Source organism: Perognathus longimembris, chromosome 3, assembly GCF_023159225.1.
Source record: "Perognathus longimembris pacificus isolate PPM17 chromosome 3, ASM2315922v1, whole genome shotgun sequence".
Lineage (NCBI taxonomy): Eukaryota > Metazoa > Chordata > Mammalia > Rodentia > Heteromyidae > Perognathus > Perognathus longimembris.
The window spans coordinates 81,367,619-81,389,232 of record NC_063163.1 but is presented as its reverse complement, the minus strand read 5'-3'; the positions used below and the strand labels follow the sequence as shown (position 1 = coordinate 81,389,232).

Sequence of the window (21,614 nt, the reverse complement as noted above, 5' to 3'; positions counted from 1 at the left end):
TAGGAAAGATAACTATGTCCATGAGTGAATCTTACCTCTGGATAATGGATTTGTCGAAGAGCTCCCCAGCAGGAGTCTGCATGATGGCAAACTCCTCCCGAGTCACCAAGCGCAGTGCAGGGTTCTGCACAGAGGCAGTGATAGTACTGATGAGCTGTGGAAGGACCCGATCCGGAGATAAGATAGAAAGGGAGCCCATGGCATTCATGGAAGACTGCCAAATAAATACAGACAGAATCAGTCTATGCCAAGCCAGCACCAAAACTGAGTCCTACAAGACCTCAATGTACTTGGCAGCTGGTCCCCCTTCTTATCTCTGCCTTATTCTTTCCAAGTACTGCTCATCAGAATAGACAACTGTGGCTTGTGCCTTCCCTAATCAGCAAACTTTTATACCTTAGCCTTAGTCTGGTAAGGGGGGTTTGGGGGAAGGAAGGGAACACACAAACTCCTTCTATACCCCCAAGCTCCAAGATCCAAGTGGAGCCCCCCCGCCCCCTTTACAGAGTTGTGCACATGATCCAAATCGAGAGAGATTCCCGGACAGAACTGGAGTCAAACTGACCAAGGAGGAAACCCCCCCATACCAGCTGGAGCTGATGAGGAGACAAGGTGTGCACAAGGAACACTAGCAGCTCCCTTCTAAGAGAAACACTGAGGATGTACCAGTGTGGAAAGCAGAGACAAGAGATGATAAACTGGACAGAGTAAGAAAGACACCCACCCACACTATCCCAGCAATATCAGCTGACTCTCTGTAGTGCCATCAGCCCCAGCTAGTTACTTCATTGATCTCACAGGTAAATAAAGAAGTTCCCTTTGGTGATTAAATAAATTTGTATTTCTGTCACTTACAACCCCCAAGGGTCCAAGCCCACAGCTTATCATACCCCTGCCTTCTTGTACCCTAGGAGGAAAGTCTCCTTTATCCCCAATGAGAAGCCAGAACCAGCTCAGGTGCCCATCACCTGGTTCAGGGGACTCTGTGTAGCAATCCTGGGAATGATCTGATCCAATTGCCTGGTGATGAAAGCTTCCGGGTCAATCTTCATTTTGGTGAGAAGTGCTGGCCAGAGTCCAGACTGTACTGCCACTGCAAGGGAAGTGCCTCCTTGAAGCTTTCTTCACAGCCTGCTCTCACCCTGCCCAATGAAGTTGGATAGCACCTCCCACTCCCATACCCACTAGAATCACAGACCTAAGGATGGGTGATGGGAGATGATCAGCATTTCCCGGGCCAGCTGTTCCGTACTAGTGGCATCACCCTCGAGTCCTGGAATCCCAGAGATGACACAGAGAGCCTCCTGCAGGACTCGTGGAGACACATAGGCCTTTCCCGTCTCGGTGACCTCCCCAGCATCGGTCACTAGAGCTTCTAAGGGCAGCACCTACATGGAAACAATGTATGAGTCCCCAATGCTTATAGCTCCATGCAGGAAATCTACCATGCAAAAAATCTACCAGTGACACTGCATTTCCCATTCATGCTGTGCTCTCCCACAGGCCATGAGATGTGCCTAGAAGTGTGACTTCCCACTTAAGACTATATGGGGAATAAAATGGACAACTGGTCCACAAGATCTGCCCAAGCCCACAAGTATGTCAATGGCTTACGGAGAAAAGCAGTGAGCATGGCAACTAGAGTACTGAAACAGAAGCTGGGGTTCTGTGGTCTATTCCCAGTTCCTCCAAATACTGACTGGGAGACCCCATGTAAGTCATCTCAGCTCCCTGTGGAACTCCAAACAGTTCATATAAAATAAGGATTGTAAGTGCTATCTGCCTTGAAAGATACTATGAAAAATCAAAAGACTGGTAGAAAGCGCATTAAGGGAGGGTGGGAATGTGGCTTAGCAGTAGAGTGCTTGCCTAGCATGCATGAAGTGCTGGGCTCGATTTCTCAGTACCACATAAACAGAAAAGGCTGAAAGTGGCAGTGTGGCTCAAATGGTACAGTGCTAGCCTTGAGCATAAGAAGTTCAAGGACAGAACCTAGTTCAAGCCCCAGGAATGGCCAAAAAAAAGTGCATTAAAATTTATTAAGTGCTGGGCTGGGGATATGGCCTAGTGGCAAGAGTGCTTGCCTCGTACACATGAGGCCCTGGGTTCAATTCCCCAGCACCACATATATAGAAAACGGCCAGAAGTGGCGCTGTGGCTCAAATGGCAGAGTGCTAGCCTTGAGCAAAAAGAAGCCAGGGACAGTACTCAGGCCCTGAGTCCAAGCCCAGCACTGGCCAAAAAATATATATATATATATTAAGTGCTTTAAAACTATAAAAGAATAAAGATCCAAAGAGAAAAAGGATGAACCATATATTTCAAAGGGGGAAAAGGGTCTCTAAAATGTCAAGGAATTGTATAAAAGATGTTACAAGAACTCAAGGACAAAGCAGAAGGTTTTGGTGTCCCTCAGGATCTGGATGAGAACAGTCTAGGAGTGGTCCAACTAAAACCTCAAGGTATAAGCCAATGAACTGGCTGAACAGACCCAAAGCTCGAGTCTGGGCTCCATATACCCTCACCTTGTGAGACGTAAGCACGGTTTTCAGCTCCTCCAGGAGGCCATTGGCTAGCTTAAAGCCCCCAAGAGAGGACAGCAATTTCCGAACCGTCTGCTGAGCTTGCCTACGCACGTGCCAGGTACGGCTCAGGAGCACTGCCACCAAGGCCCGGTAGTACTGCCTGCAAGCACAGGGACAGATGGCCCTAGACTGCCAGGGAACAGGGCCTTCCACAGTCAGCCCACCATATCCCATTCCTCCGAGCCCTGCAAGGGTTTGTCTTGTTCAACCCAAAGGACAAAATAAGTAACCCTTACGTACTGAACTTTGTTGCCGGTGAGTCTATGTGAGTGGTCAAGAAAAAGTCTCTCGGTCAAATGCAACACAGTACAAAGGGCTGCAAGAAGAAGAAACAGTGGAAAGTATTTTTTTAATAGCTAAGTTTCTCTCTCACTAGAATAAACTGTTAAATTAATCCCAAAATGCAAATACAAAGTTACAGCTCATTTTTCTTTGCTTTATTTGTTATTCACACATACATTTTGGAATAAGAAAGATATATTCTGATTTTAATAATGTTTTAAAAAAATCACTGAACTGGGCGCTGGTAGCTTATGCCTGTAATCCTAGCTACTCAGAAGATTTGAGATCTGAGAACGGCAGTTCATATCCAGCCCAGGCAGGAAATTCTATGAGACTCTCATCTACAATTAACCATCAGAAAACTGCAAGTGGCACTGTGGCTCAAAGTGGTAGAATACTAGCCTTGAGCAAAAGAGCTCAAGTATAGAACTCAAGCCATGAGTTCAAATCCCATGACTACCACCAAAAACAAATCACTAAAGGAAGGGGTGACATTGTACAAAATGAAAGGTACTCATTAACTGACTTATGAAAATGGTAACCCTCTGTACAATACCTTAATAACAATAAAAATATCTTACAAAAATAAATCACTCACTAGCCACATATGGTAGCACCTGTCTGCAACCTCAGCATTTGGGAGGTCAAGGCAGGAGAATCCAGGAAGTCACCCACCATGGGTGACATAGTTGAACTTGTTGAAAAAATAAAGGATGAAATTATTTTTTGAAAAACCTACTATGGCTGGGAATATGGCCTAGTAGTAAAGTGTTCGTCTCGTATACATGAAGCCCTGGGTTCAATTCCTCAGCACCACATATATAGAAAAAGCCAGGGGGGAGGGGGAATGAGGGAGGAGGTAACAAACAGTACAAGAAATGTATCCAATGCCTAACGTATGAAACTGTAACCGCTCTGTATATCAGTTTGACAATTAAAAAAAAAAAGCAGCTGATAAAATTGGTTATCTATAGCCAGGAGAACTGGGTAACCACAGATCAAAGCAGGGGTGTCATTTTTAGTATAGACTCATGTCTTTTTACTTTTGAATTATCTGAATTTTTTTTACTCAAATTCTCAAATTTTTTACTCAAATTAAAAAAAAACCCAGGAAGTGACTAACAGTTGTAGCTCATTAATGGAATGTTGTGATTTGTGAGTCAGAAAAATTTTCAAATCACTAATTAGTGGCAGACTCCTCTAAGGCAACCTAGAATTTTACACATATGTTTGGAGATCAGTTATTTCTTTTCACTAGGGTAGAAACCGGTAGTTTCTGTGCCTCCTAGTGGGGGAGTAGAGCCTATCCCACTCTGAGTGCTTCTCAGCATCCCCAAAGAAGACCTGAGACAGCACCAATTACCCAATCAGCTATAATTACAGCTAATATCACAGCTCCATGAGCATTACTGCTCTGATTCCACAGTTCTTCCAGCTTGCTTGCTCTCTAGCTTGCTGATCCCGACACTCCCACAGGAATGAATTCATTCAGACCACAGCCAAGCTGCTGGCCAGACCTCTAACTATTGTAGAAGTGATTGGATGGACAACTGGTCAGGCCCTCTCTTGTGGCCAAGACTGGGTTCCAAGCAACTCACCATCCTCAGAAGCCAAGAGTAGGAATTTCTCTGAAGTGAAAATCTGCTTCTTCTCATCCACAACCAGCTGCCAAAAGCTGCCCAACTTGGCCTCTACAAGAAACCAAGTGTCAGCCAATGACACAGTACACAATAGAAGACTGGGCCCTACAAGCTGAAACTGCTAGGACAGGCTTTGTGAAGGACCCTCACTGCGTGAGTCATTCCTAGGGTCACACTGCTCTTCCTTTGAGAATGAACTCATGCTGCCTGCAGGAGCTCAGGGAGTGACTTCTTTGAAATTCCTACCTCCCTACCTACTCTGTAATACTTTAGGTTCATACACCACAAGTCTCCAAGTACTCCTTGACTGGAACTGTCTGGGCCCTTAGGACTCTTATTTCAAATGCTTCCTTCCCCATAGTCTTTCCCATCCCTCATACTAATACTCTCTCAAAAGTGCCCTAGTGCTACATTTTATAATAAGCTACATTGTATCTCTCTGCTTCTCCACAGACTAAGTACTCTGTAATGTGCTAGTGAGGTCATGTTCACCACTCTGTATCTACTCTCTGTATCATGGTAGCCCAGGCCTCAGCATATTAATAGGCGACACACAGTAACTCATGCAGAGTCAACTCCATTTCTCACCAAAGGAACAGGGTCAGGTATGTGCACATGCAGAGACTAGGAGGTTGTGACAGTTGGATCTACAGGGTTTCACAAAGGCCCATGTGCTAAAGACTTGTTCCTTAGCCTATGGGACTATCAGCAAGAAGTGAAATCTTCAGAAGATCAAGTGAAGTCCTTGTATGTTTGAGTATACTATAGGCGCTGCCTCACTACAGGTTCAAAGGTAATGGGACAACTGACTATGCATTAAAGCCTCTGAAACCATGAGCAAAATAACCTTTCTTCCTATACATTGATTTTCAGAGACTCTGTCACAGCAACAGAAAGCTAACTAATCATGAACTAATAAAATGTGGAATTCTAGAGAACAACAATAAAGAATGAGAAGGCTCTTTCTGTCATAATGACCTAGAGTCATTTCCAAGATATTACTGTATGTAATACAGTGTATATCATCTATTACACTCAAGTTTCATTACAAATTGGCCACATCTGGACACAAAACTGGAGACATAGTGTAAAGAGAAGAACTTAGAACTAAAGGGAACTTGCCACATCACTTTATATACCTAATGAAGAAAAAAGGTACTGGTACTAAACATAGATCCAGGGGGCTGTGAATATGGCCTAGGGGTAAAGTGCTCGCCTCCTACACGTGAAGCCCAGGGTTTGATTCCTCAGCACCACATATATAGTAAAAGCCGGAAGTGGCGCTGTGACTCAAGTGGTAGAGTGCTAGCCTTGAGCAAAAAGAAGCCAGGGACGGTGCTCAGGCCCTGAGTCCACACCCCAGGACTGGCAAAAAAAAAACAAACAAGAGAAGTAAACGTCGATCCATTTGGATATCATCTCCACACCCACATTCTGGAGCATAAGAGCAACAGAGCAAAGAATATTCACAGAGTACCCTGGTTGCCTTCTCATTATGACCCTGAGTCTCATCTCTGCAGATGACAGGCAGACCTATGGCTTATGAGCTGAGGCCAAATGCCACGGGACTGCTTCCAAGAACCCTAAAAAGGATCCTTGTTACCTACTGTCCTGGGCATCTGTGGACCCTTACCAGCCTGTGACTCAGCCACAGAAAGCTTTGAGAGCAGCAAGGCTGCAGCAACCCCTTCAGTGACGGTAGGAACCTGAGTGCTCTGGGAAGCTGCCTTCTCCACTGTTTGGGTGAGCAAGGGCAGTAAATCCAGCGCCTGCATCAATGTATCACCTGTGGAGAGAGGATCAACATGTTACAAAACATCCTGAGCTCCAGGGTAACAAGATCACTTGGAGAAAGGAGTCATTCACATCTGAACTGGCTAAAACCCTTCAGTTTACTGTCAAACACTATAAAGAACTTAAGTCAGAATTTGGGGTTTAAATCAAACTACACAAACATAGTATTAAAGGTAAAAGGATCCTTATTAATCATCTGATGGATAAGAAACCAGAGAGGTAGGCTGGGAATATAGCCTAGTGGCAAGAGTGCTTGCCTCGTATACATGAAGCCCTGGGTTCGATTCCTCAGCATCACATATCATAGAAAAGGCCAGAAGTGGTGCCGTGGCTCACGTGGCAGAGTGCTAGCCTTGAGCAAAAAGAAGCCAGGGGGGCTGGGAATATGGCCTAGTGGTAAAGTGCTCGTCCCGTATACATGAAGCCCTGGGTTCGATTCCTCAGTACCACATATATAGAAAAAGCCGGAAGTGGCACTATGGCTCAAGTGGCAGAGTGGGAGCCTTGAGCAAAAAGAAGCCAGGGACCATGCTCAGGCCCTGAGTCCAAGTACCAGGACTGGCAAAAAGAAAGAAACCAGAGAGGTTAAGTGAGTTGTCCAAGGCCTCACAGCTGGTTGACAGAACCAATAAATCTATGAATTCCAATGTGGTACTCTTCTCCCATACCAGTCAACCTTTGCATCTAAATTCCAAAGCTAGAAATCTGCTTTAATATCTTTTTAAAATATACTTTTAAAAAATTTTGGCCAGGGGCTGGGAATATGGCCTAGTGGCAAGAGTGCTTGCCTCCTACACATGAGGCTCTGGTTCGATTCCCCAGCACCACATATATGGAAAACGGCCAGAAGGGGCGCTGTGGCTCAGGTGGCAGAGTGCTAGCCTTGAGCAGGAAGAGGCCAGGGATGGTGCTCAGGCCCCGAGTCCAAGGCCCAGGACTGGCAAAAAATAAAATAAAACAAAAAGGAGAAACCAGATAGATGCTGGTGGCTCATGTCTGTAATCCTACCTTTTTAGAAGGCTGAGACCCGAGGACTGGGATTCAAGCCAGCATGGGCAGAAAAGTCAGTGAGACACTTATCTTCAATTAACCACCAGAAAACCAGAGGTAGAGCTGTGGCTCAGTGGAGCTGTGGCTCAAAGAGGTAGAATGCTGGCCTTGAACAAAAGAGCTCAGGATAGTGCTGGAGGTAAGTGCCCAGGCCCTGCATTCAAGCCCCACAACTAACAAAAAACAATCATACATATATCTCAGATTTTCCTGCCCGGTCTGGCTTTGAATCACAGTCCTCATATTTCAGCCTCCTGACTAGCTAGGATTACAGACATGAGCTACTGGAACCTGGCAAAGGTACTTGTTTTCCCCTTTTCTTTTCCTTTTAAAAATTTTTTTGAAGTAATGGGACTTAAAACTCAAGGCTTTGTGCTCTTACTTAGCTTTTTCCACTTGGGGCCAGATGCCAGCACAAAAATGGAAGGGCGGGGGGACGGGGAAAGCCTAGAATAGTGATAATGTCCTGAAGACCTGTCCATCCCTACAGCGGAGGTTTGGACATTGGTCTAGAGGCCTCTTACCTCGGAAGGAAGCCAGCATGCACTGCAGGTAGGCATGTCTCACTGCAGAGGTGGAGGTTTTAAGGCTGAAAGCTTTCTTGAACCAGTCAGTTAGCTTCTTGGGAACTTCTGTAGTGAACCGGTTGCACCAGAGAGCCAGGACAGAGACGGCGTGCACCAAAGTACCTTCATGAACTAGGACAAGTAGCACCAAGCCAGTCATCATAACCACATCAAACCATTAGAAACAGCAAAAGAAAGCAAGCCGGAGTGCCAGAGAAGGAAGCAGTGACATTTTAGACTATTCCCAGTCTGGACAGCTGGAGGCAGGATGAAAAAGGAACTTGTGGAAGGCCCTAAGTGGGCAAAGATGGGTGTGGACCACATACTCCCCATGCTTCAGAATTACCTTCCTGTTGGAGAAACGGGATGAACAGCTCAGCCACGGTCCCATTGAGGACTTGACCAGAAGGCCCAGATACCACATGATGACTGACACTCCCAATCCCTGAAAGGCAGATTCCCTATTTGGCCTCTCATCTGCACAAAACCACAGCAGGCAAGTCTTCCTGCCACTTCCATGTCAGCACACCAGGTCACAGACCATTTTGGGGTCTTCCGGCAGCCATGCCTCTCCCCTGGCCATTACTAACCCTCCTTCAATTCTCCCCTCACAATCTTGCCTTTTATAGAAGCCAGGCCTCTTGCCACGCAGGCAGGCAGCAGAGTCCTGGAAGGCAGGCTGGCACAGCCAACACTGTCAGAGAGGTCAGGATTCAAAGGACTCGCCTTACCTGAGAGTTACGTTAAACCTCCCCCATTACTACACCACACTTGCACAATCTGGGGAGAAATCTCCTACCTGAGAGGACGCTCATCTTCTGGGCTACAATGGTTAGTTTCCCTTCTGAGCCTGAGAGGAAGGAAGCAAAGGCTCAAATTCATATCATCCCCATTTTCCCAAGGGGTGAACAGTGCACTCCTGAGGTGAAACATGATGCAGACACCAAAGTTGCTTTTCTAGTGTGGAGTGGGGTCTAATAATGACATTTATTAGCCTTTTGTTTTCTGACTAAGAAGCACTATGTTCTTAAAAGAAAATCTGGTAAACAAAAAAAATATAAAGAAAAACGTTTTAAATCACTCAAGTTCCCAATACTTAGGACTTCACCAGCATCTCAATATATATTTCCTTTTGTTTTCCTGATAGGCACACAAATGGAAAGATACTGAAAAACACTGAGCTTGCCCCAAGCATGTCGCACAGGCACACTCCAATGAGAAATCAAGTCCCCACCAGATCCTGGGCTCCAGGGGAATGCTGGGGTCACAAACCCCAGCCATTTCCAGGGCCAAGAAGGCCTGCTCACCTCCAAGGATTGCAAACAGGTGCCTGGTCAGAGTCTCCATGGCTGAGGAATCACTACACTGGCGGGCCAGGTTGTGCAAGGCCAGCACTGCTTCATCCATCAGGCGGGGGCTGTTGGATTTCAGCTGATCTGGACAAACAGAGTCACTGCTCAGGGGCTGTCAGCAGCTGGGCACCCAAACTTAATCTGTCTTCCCCAGGCTCCTGGCATTTCACATTTCACTCCTGTTTGTTCCCATTGTAAAGGACCTCTAGAAAGAAATTCTGTCTGGGTAAGTTAAAAAATATTTTCTCTAGCTGAAAGCACAGTTTGAAGCCAGCCTGAGCAAGAAAGTCAATGAGACTCTTATCTCAAATACACTACTCAGAAAAAGCCAGAAGTATCACTGTGGCTCAAGTGGTAGAATACTTAGCCTTTAGAAAAAGAAGCTCAGGGACGGTGCTCAAGCTAAGTTCAAGCCTGAGGACAGGCATAATAAAACAAAACCCACTTTTCATGAAGAATTATGATAAGTACAATCAAACCCAAAGTATATCAAGGGGCTGTCCAGAGGTTCCCATACTCACTAGCCAGGCCTTTCACGATATCCAGGGCATACTGACTGAGATCAAGTGTCACTGATGCCAGCAGACTAGAGATGGCTAAAAACAGAAAGCACAGCCTATATCAGTCTCAGAGATCAAGGCCCATTTTTGCCCTATCACCAGAAAAATCACCAGGCCTACTGTTTAATCACAGGATGATGTGCCCCTTTACCTCTACAGGACTGCCTGAACCAAAGTTCTACTGAAAAGCTGTAAACTGCCTCATCCCAGTCAGTTAAAAAAAAAAAAAAGCAATTGTCACTTATTACCAAGATAGGCAAAACAGAGACTTAACCATCATTCTTTTTGTTGTTGGTGGTTGCAGGGCTTGAATTTGGGGCCTGGGCACTGTCCTTGAGCCTCTTTGTACTCAATGCTAGAGCTCTACCACTTTAGCCACAGCACCACTTTCAGTTTTTGAGTGGTTAACTGGAGATAAGAGTCCCATGGGAATTTTTCTACCTGAGCTGGCTTTGAACCACGATCCTTAGATCTTAGCCTCCTAAGTAGCTAGGATTATGGGCGTGAGCCACCAGTGCTTGGCTTTAACCATCACTCTTGACAGTCCAAATGCCACCCTCACACCAAGTTCAAACTGTCAAAAGAAACTGTTAATTTGACTGGTCTCCAGAATGGATCCTGAAACTTTATCATATATACAGCAATCTAAGTAACAACACTTTTACAAATTCTTCTAGTGAGTAAGCCCATGAATTTCTGAAAAGGGTCTCTGGTTTCTTTCCTACAATCCCAACAAGGCTAACAGTGACTACACCTCCCCATCCCCAACACAAGCCGAACAGAAAAAACATCCTCTTTACCATCCTGTTTAACAGAAACCTACTTTCAATTACATTTTCTGGACTCCGCAGTAAAGACTTCTGTATGGTGGGCAGTACCAAATCCTTAAACTCCGAATGGGACATGTATCTGAGCAAAGGAGCACAGTTATCCTACAAAGAAAAAGGAGTCAGGGCCCAGCCATCGCAGGAACAGATTGAGATGAAAAGGCAATGTGGAGTTCCAACACTACAAGTGAGATCTGACTTGTCTCAGCAGGTAAGGTAGGCTACCCACTCACCAGCAAGTACTTTGGAGGCTTCACCTTGCTCATCAGGACGTTCTTCACGTAAAAATCCAGCAGCGCGCTCTGGAGGACAAAGAGACCTTGCTAGATCCTGACCCTGGGAAATGTCTGACTACAAGCCTAATAGGTTCTTCTTTGCAGAGCCTCTAAAAACCACAAACCAATGCTAAAAGAATGTGTGATAAGCAGAGCTCCCATTGCTCCTGGCAATCTACTTAAAAGTCTTCCACACCTTTCCATGCTTCTAGGAAAAAGTCCAAAGGTCTTGACATGGCTTCTAAGGCTGTCTGCTCCCAGCTTGTACCTCATCCATTCCTGTCACTCTAACCCCACTTGCCTTCTGGATGCTCCTTCCCACTGGCTGTCTTCTGTGCCTAAAGTGCTCTTCCTTACCACTTTACTCTCAAAGTCCCACAGCCTAGGTCAGGTCTTCACAGCTTCTTGCATTTTCCTCTGTAGCATTTATCACCATTATAATTAACTAGATGATCAGCTATCTAATATCAAATTCCTTCTCAGATTGACTTCTGCAGGGATCCTTATATATTGCTGTATCACCAGCAACTGGCACAGTGTTGGGGAGCTGCCCAATGGGGATGGTGAATAAATGCATGCATGAACAAGTAAAGTATCATTCCACAACTAAGCTATAATTCACAAGCCAGAAGTACAGAAAAACTTGTCCAACTATTGAAGTTATCATTGCAAATGGCCAGGGTCTCATGAAAAACCAACAAGTATAACGTGACACCAGCAACCCGAGGCAAAGCAAGTTCCCTTTCCTTCACTTCATTGCGTCCACAATGGTGCAAACCCAAAGCCAACATGCCTGGCACTTGCCTTGTGCTGATTGACCACATCCATCTCCTTGTGGCTTGTGCAAAACTGCACCAGCAGCCCCAACATGCCAGCATAGTTCTGGTTGGGTTCTAGGCTGAGAATGGCTGACAAGTACTGCTCCACCAACCCGGGGTTCTGAAGAAGAAGTGAAAAGTGGGTAGGTCAGACAGCACCCCAGGCCCAGAAGTACCACTCTGCACCTCCTGCTGGCTCCCATCACCTCTTTCCACAGCTTGGTGAGCTTCTTCACAGCACCATTCACTGCATGCTTGTGGGAGCCACCCAGTACCTCCAGCAGCAACAGACACTGCACCTCCACCTGCCAGGGCCAGGGAAGACACAGGTCAAGATATGAGGATATGACATGGAAGCAGCGTTCCCATGATCCCCATATCCTGTCAGTGACCTTCATCAGGTCCTCTGCATTATGGCTTTATCTCCATTGTACCTCTTCTACAACTCCAGACTGTTCCTCTTCCTTTAATCATGTGGGTCACAAATATTACAAACATAAGTATTAAATATTATTTAATATATACTAAGCATCCACTGTGAGTCAGACAACAAAGACAGATGGGAAACAAGGCAGAACATGATACTTTTCTGTAAATAATCCAGAAGGAGAAAAAACACTAAACAAAGATACAAGTGAATACACAACTCCAGTAAGACAGGTACCATGCAAGAAAACAACAGAGGCCAGGCACCAATGGCTCAAGCCTGTAATCCTAGCTACTCAGGAGGCTGAGATCTAAGGATCACAGTTCAAAGCCAGCCAGGGTAGGAAAGTCCTTGAGACTCTTATCTCCAACTAACAACCAGAAAACCAGTAGTAGTGCTGTAGCTCAAGTAGTAGAGTACTAGCCTTGAGCTGAAGAGATCAGGGATAGCGCACAGGCCCAGAGTTCAAGCCCAGTGACAGACAGACAGACAGACAGAAAGAAAGAAAGAAAGAAAGAAAGAAAGAAAGAAAGAAAGAAAGAAAGAAAGAAAGAGAGAAAGAGAGAAACAAAGAAAGAGAAAGAGAGAAAGAGAGAGAAAGAGAGAAAGAAAGAAAAGAAAGAAAGAAAGAAAGAAAGAAAGAAAGAAAGAAAGAAAGAAAGAAAGAAAGAAAGAAAGAAAAATCCTGTTTCATAAATACATATCCCATACACAGACACACAAGATAGGGTCTTACTATGTAGCTGAGGCTGGCCCTGAACCTCAAACTCACTACACATGCCAAGCTGGCCTCAAACAATTTTTTGGAACTTAAAAAAACTTTAAGGGGCTGGTAATATGGCCTAGGAGTAGAGTGCTTGCCTTGTACACTTGAAGCCCTGGGTTCCATTCCTCAGTACCACATATATAGAAAAGGCCAGAAGTAGCGCTGTGGCTCAAGTGGTAGAGTGCTAGCCTTGAGCAAAAAGAAGCCAGGGACAGTGCTCAGGCCCCAAGTTCAAGCCCCAGGATTGGTGAAAAAAATTCAAGGGGGCTGGGAATATGGCTTAGCAGTAGAGTGCTTGTCTAGCACGCATGAAGCCCTGGATTGGATTCCTCAGTACCAGATAAACAGAAAAAGTAAGAAGTGGCGCTGTGGCTCAAGTGGTGGAGTGCTAGTCTTAAGCAAAAGAAACTAAAGGATAGTGCCCAGGCCCAGAGTTCAAGCCCCAGGACTGGCAAAAGAAAAATTATAAGGCTGGGTGCTAGTGGCTCATGTCTGTAATCCTAGCTACTCAGAAGGCTGAGATCTGAGGATCATGGTTCAAAATCAGCCCAGAGGGCTGGGAATATGGCCTAGTGGTAAAGTGCTCGCCTTGTATACAGGAAGCCCTGGGTTCGATTCCTCAGCACCACATATATAGAAAAAAGCCAGAAGTGGAGCTGTGGCTCAAAAGGTAGAGTACTAGCCTTGAGCAAAAATAAGCCAGGGACAGTGTTCAGGCCCTGAGTCCATGCCTCAGGACTGGCAACAAAAACAAAAACAAACAAAATCAGCCCAGACAGTAAAGTCCATGAGACTCTTATCTCCAATTAACCATTAAAAAGCCAGAAGTAGAGCTGTGGCTCAAGTGGAAGAATACCAGCCTTGAGTAAAAAGGCTAAGGAACAGCAACCAGGCCCTAAGTTCAAGCCCCAGTAAAAGAGAAGAACCAAAACTCATCACAAGAATTCTACTCCATTAACTCCATTTCAACAATGAAATTCAAGTTCAGGAAAAATGATTAGCTAGAATCATGGTTGAAGTGGTAGAACACCAGAAGTGAGTGTAAGTCATGTGAAGCCACTGTGGAGGTCCCTGAATAAACAAAATGGAGGTGCTAGTGGCACGTGCCTAAAATCCTAGCTACTCAGGAGGCTGAGATCTGAGGATCAGGTTCAAAGTCAGTCTGGGCACAAAGTCCATGAGACTCTTCTCCAATTAACCACCTTGCAGGAAGTGAAGGTATGACTCAAGTGGTAGAGTGTCAATCTTGAGGGAAAAGTCTAAGGGACTACCCAGGCCCTAGTATTGGCACCAAAAAAGAATAGGAAAAGGGAAAGGAATGATTAGCAAGGGAAGAAAACAAAAACCTGACAAGATCTACACTACTGTAGTTGTACTTTGATTTTCCTGCTTATTGGTTGTCTCTTCAACACAGGCCTGTCATGTTTTCCATATATGTGATAGAGGTAGAGCTCTTGTTTTTTGTTTACCACTGTATTCCCAGTGCTTAGCACCATGCCTGACACAGAGGTCAAAAACACATAAGATGCCGGGCACTGATGACCCACACCTGTAATCCTAGCTACTCAGGAAGCTGAGATCTAACGATCTCAGTTCAAAGCCAGTGCAGGCAGGAAAGTCCATTGAGACTCTTATCTCCAATTAACCACCTGAAAACAGGAAGTGGTGCGGCTCAAAGTGGGAGAGCACTAGCCTTGAGGAAGAAAGCTCAGGGACAGCACAGAGGCCCTGAGCTCAAGCCCCACAACTGACCAAAAAAAAATTTAAGGATTTCATTGTATTTATACCTACCCACTAGTCACATGCCTGGGAACAATTCAAATCACTTTGAGGCATGGAAATACTGCAAATGGGAGGTTAATCATTAGCCTCAACCTGCTAACCCTCCCTGCTCCAAAGACCCAAGAACCTACCAGTTTGTTCCAGATGTCTCCTTGACGCTTGGCTTTCGAGGGAAAGACAATGCGCACAAGAAGGCAGGTCCAGGTTAGAGCCAACAAGGCTGCAGAGCCACTGCTCTTACTGCAGAGAGAAGGGTGGGGGAAATGAGTGAGGGAGGAGCAGTGGCCTCTCCTGGACAAATGTTCACGCCAAGGAACTGCGTGGTAGTGGACTCCTCCTAGATCTAGCAGGGAAGAACTTGACACTCACCCCTCACAAGTCATCTGTGACAATTAGGGACAAGGACTCCAGACCTCATGAGCCAGAGTTCTATCTCATGACACTTAGAAGTACGTGTGTGTGTGTGTAAATAAAGATGGGTTCCCCATCTAGCGCCTTGTGCCCTCCTCCTCAGGGAAAAGGTTTTCTCCACTGCGCAGGCCAATGAGTAGGCCAACTCCAGGAGCCATTCAGCGAGCAATGGGCTAAGAGCCAGGGGAGCTCACACATGGCTCAGCAAGGCTCAATTGCACCAGCCTACTTAAGTAGGTCTCTCCAACCCGATGACCTTTATCACTTACCTGGGAACACCTGCTTTGGAGCCAATGCCTGAAGACTGCAGAGAGTGCAGAAGGTTCTTAGCAGTGGCCTCTGGCTGAGCCTCAGCCAGCTGCTGGATGGCTGCCTGCAGGGCTCGGCGGGAGGCTGCATCTCTGGGAGGAAGAATGAAAGGGAAAAGTGACCATGTGGACAGGTCACCTAGCAGGGCTGCTTAGGCCAACCACTAATCTCTTATAGGGAAAAACTGACTGCACTGTAGTCCAATAGCTCATAGACAAAGGGATTAGAAAATAGCCAAATATTCACTTCCTCCCCAGAGTTCTCAAAGTAGTTGAAAATTTCAGGGCAAAGAAGCCATTAAAGAGTATAAGGGGGGGCTGGGGATATGGCCTAGTGGCAAGAGCGCTTGCCTCGTATACATGAGGCCCTGGGTTCAATTCCCCAGCACCACATATACAGAAAATGGCCAGAAGTGGCGCTGTGGCTCAAGTGGCAGAGTGCTAGCCTTGAGCAAAAAGAAGCCAGGGACAGTGCTCAGGCCCTGAGTCCAAGCCCTGCCAGGACTAGCCAAAAAAAAAAAAAAGAAAAGAAAAAAAAAAAGAGTATAAGGGGCTGGGCACCAGTGGCTCATGCCTGTAATCCTAGCTACTCAGAAAGCTGAGATCTGAGTATTGTGATTCAAAGCCAGCCCTGGAGGGCTGGGAATATGGCCTAGTGGTAGAGTGCTTGCCTCGTATACATGAAGCCCTGGGTTCAATTCCTCAGCACCACATATATACAAAAAGCCGGAAGTGGCGCTATAGCTCAAGTGGTAGAGTGCTAGCTTTGAGCAAAAAGAAGCCAGGGACAGTCCTCAGGCCCTTAGTCCAAGCCCCAGGACTGGCAAAAAACAAACAAACAAAGCCAGCCCAGGCAGAGAAGTCTGTGAGACTTTTATCTCCAATAAACCACTCAGAAAACTGGAATCAGTACGGTGGCTCAACTGGTAGAGCACTTTTGAGCTGAAAAGCTCAGGGACAGCACCCAGGCTCTGAACTCAAGCCCCAGGACCAACAACAACAAAAGATAGTTGATATCTTTCAGAAATACTTCCCATTAAACAAAAAAAAAAAAAAAAAGACTATAAGAGCAAGCCTGCCTCCAGTGGCTCACTGAAAATTTCAGGGCAAAGAAGCCATTAAAGAGTATAAGGGGGCTCAGTGCTCAGGCCCTGAGTCCAAGCCCCAGGACTGGCCAAAAAAAAAAAAAAAAGAATATAAGGAATATTGGAAACCATGTATACTGGTATTAGAACTAGGAAATTGAAAGGGAATACCAAAATTGAGAGACACAGGGTAAAAAAGGAAAAACAACTACAAAAGCAATACTTGCAAAACTGTTTGGTCTAAGTGAACTGAACACCTCAGAGGGGGAAAGGGAAAGGGGGAGGTGGGAGGGGGGTATGAGGGACGAGGTAACAAACAGTACAAGTAATATATCCAATGCCTAACGTATGAAACTGTAACCTCTCTGTACATCAGTATGATAATAAAAATTTGGGGAAAAAAAAAGAGTATAAGGAGCCAGGTGCCAGTGGCTCACACCTGTAATCCTAGCTACTCAGGAGGCTGAGATCTGAGAATCACGGTTCATAGCCAGCCCAGGCAGGGAAGTCTGTGAGACTCTGATCTCCAACAAACCACACCCAAAATGGAAGTGGTACTATGGCTCAAAATGGTACAGCACTAGCCTTGAGAAAAAGAGCTCAGAGACAGCACCCTGGTCCTGAGTTCAAGCCCTATGGCAAAAAAAAAAAAGGAAAATATAAGGGCAGCATCTATATTTATGGAACATATATGCTTACTAACAAGCACATATGAGATAAATCATGGTATCTATCACTTTACAGATTTAACTTGCTCAGACCCAGTACCTAGATATGGATCCAGGTAGTCTGGCTCCAATGTTGGAGTTCTAGCCACTATCTGCTCCCTGCATAGCATGTTCCAGACACAGGGCCTCTTGGTTGGGATTTACCTGTACCGATGCAAAGTCAAACAGAATAACTTGCAGAGCCCTTTCACTGCTCCCTCTGGCAGATCTGAAACCAAAGAGAGACTGGTAAGTAAAATCAATGGGGTGAGCACCTGCTTAAGCCAGACAATAATCTGGCCACCGGACATTCTGGCATGCCTCCTATCTTTGAGATAAAAGAAAAAAGAAAGAAAAACTGAAAAAAAGCAGTAACACCTTAGGATCTTGGTACAAAAAGCTTGAGGTAAACATCTGCTAAATGAATGAGACTGAAGTAGTACAAGTGGTCTCCAAGTCTTCCGTGCTCTCTATGGAGCAGAGGTTCAGTAATGCTGGACCTGTTTTCTTCTTGATCTGGGTGCTGGTTACACAGTATGTTGCTAGTTTGGATGATTCAGCAAGCTGTTTCTTAACAATAAGTGATCCTTTCTTTAAGTATAAGTGTAATACACCATTTAAAAATTAGTATAAGTTAACTGGAGCATTGTTGGCTCACACCTATATCCCTAGGTACTCAGGAGGTTAAGATCTGAGAATCATGGTTTGAAACTAGCCCAGGGAAGAAAAGCCTTTAAGACTCCATTTCCAATTCACTGAACTAGGCTGAACTAAAGGAGTGGCTCAAGTGGTAGAGTACAGCCATGTACAGAACACAAACATACACAAAGAAAGATTGTTAGAGGGGCTGGGGATATGGCCTAGTGGCAAGAGTGCCTGCCTCATATACATGAGGCCCTGAGTTCGATTCCCCAGCACCACATATACAGAAAATGGCCAGAAGTGGCGCTGTGGCTCAAGTGGCAGAGTGCTAGCCTTGAGCAAAAAGAAGCCAGGGACAGTGCTCAGGCCCTGAGTCCAAGCCCCAGGACTGGCCAAAAAAAAAAAAAGAAAGATTGTTAGAGGGGAATGTGGCTCAGTGGGAGAGTGCTTGCCTGGCATGCATGAAGACCTGGATTCGATTCCTCAGAACCATATAAACAGAAAAAGCCAGAAGGAGTACTGTGGCTAAAGTGCTAGCCTTGAGCAAAAGAAGCTCAGGGACAGTGCCCAGGCCCTGAGTTCAAGCCTCAGAACTGGCCAAAAAAAAAAAAAAAAGATAGTTGGAGCTGGGTGCCAGTGGCTCATGCCTGTAATCCTAGCTACTCAAGAGGATGAGATCTGAGGATCACAGTTTCAAGCCAGCCCTGGCAGGAAAAATCCATGAGACTTATCTCCAATTAACCACCAGAAAACCTGAAGAGGCACTGTGGCTCAAAGTGATAGAATGCTAGCCTTGATCAAAAAAGCTCAGACTGTGCCCAGGCCCTGAATTCAAGCCCCAGGACCCAAACAAAAGATAGTTGGTACCTTTCAGAAACACTTTCCATGAAAATGGCCAAAACTATAAATAGCTTTGGTGCCTGCATGGATAAACTCTCCATAAGCCCAAACATTTCAACAGTTTTAATGCACTTTAGAGGAAAAAACAGAAAGTGAAGGCAGAAGGTATAAAGAGAGAGGGGAAAGATACATTTCTAAAGAGAAAACAACTTATTTTTAAAATAGAACAAGGTCCAAGGCACATGATAGTAAATAGATACCTTTTCCAGCAACACATCTCCCCAGTTCACTGAGGATCTCTCTCCTTTCCTTCACACTGGCTGTTGTCACCTTCCCTGCGAAACGCTTCAGTGTCTCAGAAACCTGTGAAGACCAAACCCAGAGAGAAATTTTCACCCAAGCACAAAACAACAAGAACATGTGCTCTTATCAAATCTTCTCCAGACACCAGAACCACCCTTGTTGAGATGTACTATTTTAATCCAACCAGTCAATATACCTTAAACATGGGCAGAGAAGCAAGATAAAAAGCTCAGAATAGAAACTATCCTTTCAAAGATGGGTGCTGGTGGGTCATACCTATAATCCTAGCTACTCAGGAGGCTGGGATCTGAGGATCACAGTTCAAAGCCAGGCCAGGCAGGAAAGTCTGTAAAACTCTTATCTCCAATTAAACAACAACAAAAAAGTAAAAACTGTTGTTCAAGTGGTAGTGATAGCCTTGAACAAAAAAAGCTCCGGGGACAAGCTGAGCACTGGTGACTCACCAGTAATCCTAGCTACTCAGGAGGCTGGGATCTGTGTATCACAGTTCAAAACTAGCCTGGATAGGAAAGTCCCTCCAATTAACCACCAGAAAATCAAAAGTGGCACTGTGGCTCAAAGTGGTATAGAACACTAGCTTTGAGCTAAAGAGCTTAGGGACAACACTAGACCCCAGGATCAACCCCCTCCCCCCCAAACACACACACACACACACACCCCACCCCACCCCACCCCCAGGAACATAGCTCAGGCCCTGAATTCAAGCCCCAGGTTGGGCACAAGAAATATATTTTTTCTTTCAATCTTCCTAAAACCTAGGGAGGGCCTGCCTAATGTCCAACATGTACCCTTTCTCTCACTCTGATCACTCTGACCTCCGAAAGAGGATGCCAGTATACTCGCCAGTCTGCCAGAACACAACACTGCCTGAAGATAAAAGGTTTAAAGGTTAAATCCCAGTTCTGCCTCTTACAAGGGTAGAAATCAAGTTGATGGGCCTAATCTTCCATTTCTTCATATATCCGGTGCAGATAATATGACTACACAGAGAGATTTATGAGATGGGTATGAATACCACTTCCTCTCATCTCCAGCAAATGAGTTGGCTACTAATACTACAAAGCCTTCAAGGGAAGCATCAGAAGGCCCAACTTAGGAGTAAAAGTGGGATGACCTCCAAGAGAGGAAGTCACTGCTCAAAGTAGAGCTGAGAGCCACAGCACCTGCATTTTTGAAAATAAACCTGAAACCAAGTAGGCCTATACAGCAATGCTGACAAGTATTCAGCCTTCGACAACCATCAGTTAACACAGCTGCAGTTCCCCACACAGGACCGTAAATATAAAGACCCAGGAAGTGAGGCAGTGTGTGAATGTCCCCAGAAACCTGGGAAAATCTGGTCCTGAGCAATACTGTACAAACTACAAAGTGGACAGGCAGTAGAAACAGGAGCAGTAGAGCAGGACACACTTAAACTCATCTAACCAGCACACTGTTGCAGTCAACTTTTAGTTTTGAGAAATTTCATAGCCAGCCCTAATTAGTAGCATGAGTCAAAGGTTCAGAGAAATAAAATGCTGTTTGTCCTTTGTGTGTAAATCTCTGCTATGGTTCTTTTGGCAATGAAGAAACTTGATTCCAAACTTCTACATAAAATGACTTAGTTTTCTTTAAAATGACCTTTGTTTTTATAGTCACAGATGTATATGTGTTTAGGTAAACAATTCAAGAGGCAAAGTCAGAAGATTTGGGAGGTTTGCTGTTGAAGACCCCTTGCTTAGCTGGGCATTGGTGGTTCATGCCTGTGATCCTAGCTACTCAGGAGGCTGAGATCTGAGAGTCACAGCTCAAAGCCAGATCAGGCAGGAAAGTTCAAAAGCCTCTTATCTCCAATCATCCATCAAGAAGGCCAGAAGAATGGAGCTGTGACTCAAGGAGTAGAGCACCAGCCTTGAGCAAAAGAGCTCAGGGACAGTGTTCAGCCCCTAAATTCAAGCCCCAAGACTGCCCCACGTGTGCACGTACGTACACACACACACAAACACACACACACACTCACGCTTACCCTCACTCCTCAAGCAACCTTTTGGGTTGAGTCTGATATTTCTGTAGTCAAACTCCCTACCTAAAACATAGAGATGATGTGTTTGTGGTGATATAATACTGATCTAACTGTGCCATTTGACCTTTCCCTCTCTGACCCCCACCGCATCCCAGTTTCCCCAAGAGTTTCATAATGTGGGCCAGTTAAGAAGTCAGGGTTTAGGCTGGGGATATAGCCTAGTGGCAAGAGTGCCTGCCTCGGATACACGAGGCCCTAGGTTCGATTCCCCAGCACCACATATACAGAAAACGGCCAGAAGTGGCGCTGTGGCTCAAGTGGCAGAGTGCTAGCCTTGAGCGGGAAGAAGCCAGGGACAGTGCTCAGGCCCTGAGTCCAAGGCCCAGGACTGGCCAAAAAAAAAAAAAAAGAAGTCAGGGTTTATATTACATGTAAATGGTATTCAACTTCCACTTAATAATACAAATGTCTCATTCTTCCCAGCATTTTGTTCCCTTAATAATTGCCCCCCCAAAGAGAGAACAAAATAATTTCTTCTTCCCATCACACCCAATTTGCCTTCTTTTATCTA

The 21,614-nt window shown here is 45.4% G+C and overlaps 1 protein-coding gene across 1 annotated transcript in view; it reads right to left on the bottom strand.

Annotated features, from left to right (window-relative positions):
• Positions 1–21,614, bottom strand: part of Gcn1 (GCN1 activator of EIF2AK4) — a 65,351-nt gene that overhangs the window by 40,715 nt on the left and 3,022 nt on the right. Inside the window, exons 2-21 of the mRNA XM_048342848.1 lie at positions 18,978–19,080; positions 17,401–17,464; positions 15,405–15,536; positions 14,856–14,964; positions 11,956–12,054; positions 11,736–11,870; positions 10,890–10,958; positions 10,653–10,761; positions 9,791–9,865; positions 9,225–9,353; positions 8,717–8,767; positions 8,264–8,362; positions 7,876–8,049; positions 6,141–6,293; positions 4,466–4,558; positions 2,826–2,901; positions 2,526–2,685; positions 1,199–1,388; positions 969–1,093; positions 36–214 (exon numbers count right to left, since the gene is read on the bottom strand). Coding sequence (XP_048198805.1) covers positions 36–214; positions 969–1,093; positions 1,199–1,388; positions 2,526–2,685; positions 2,826–2,901; positions 4,466–4,558; positions 6,141–6,293; positions 7,876–8,049; positions 8,264–8,362; positions 8,717–8,767; positions 9,225–9,353; positions 9,791–9,865; positions 10,653–10,761; positions 10,890–10,958; positions 11,736–11,870; positions 11,956–12,054; positions 14,856–14,964; positions 15,405–15,536; positions 17,401–17,464; positions 18,978–19,080 — 2,324 coding nt within the window. The remainder of the gene's footprint in view (positions 1–35; positions 215–968; positions 1,094–1,198; positions 1,389–2,525; positions 2,686–2,825; positions 2,902–4,465; positions 4,559–6,140; positions 6,294–7,875; positions 8,050–8,263; positions 8,363–8,716; positions 8,768–9,224; positions 9,354–9,790; positions 9,866–10,652; positions 10,762–10,889; positions 10,959–11,735; positions 11,871–11,955; positions 12,055–14,855; positions 14,965–15,404; positions 15,537–17,400; positions 17,465–18,977; positions 19,081–21,614) is intronic.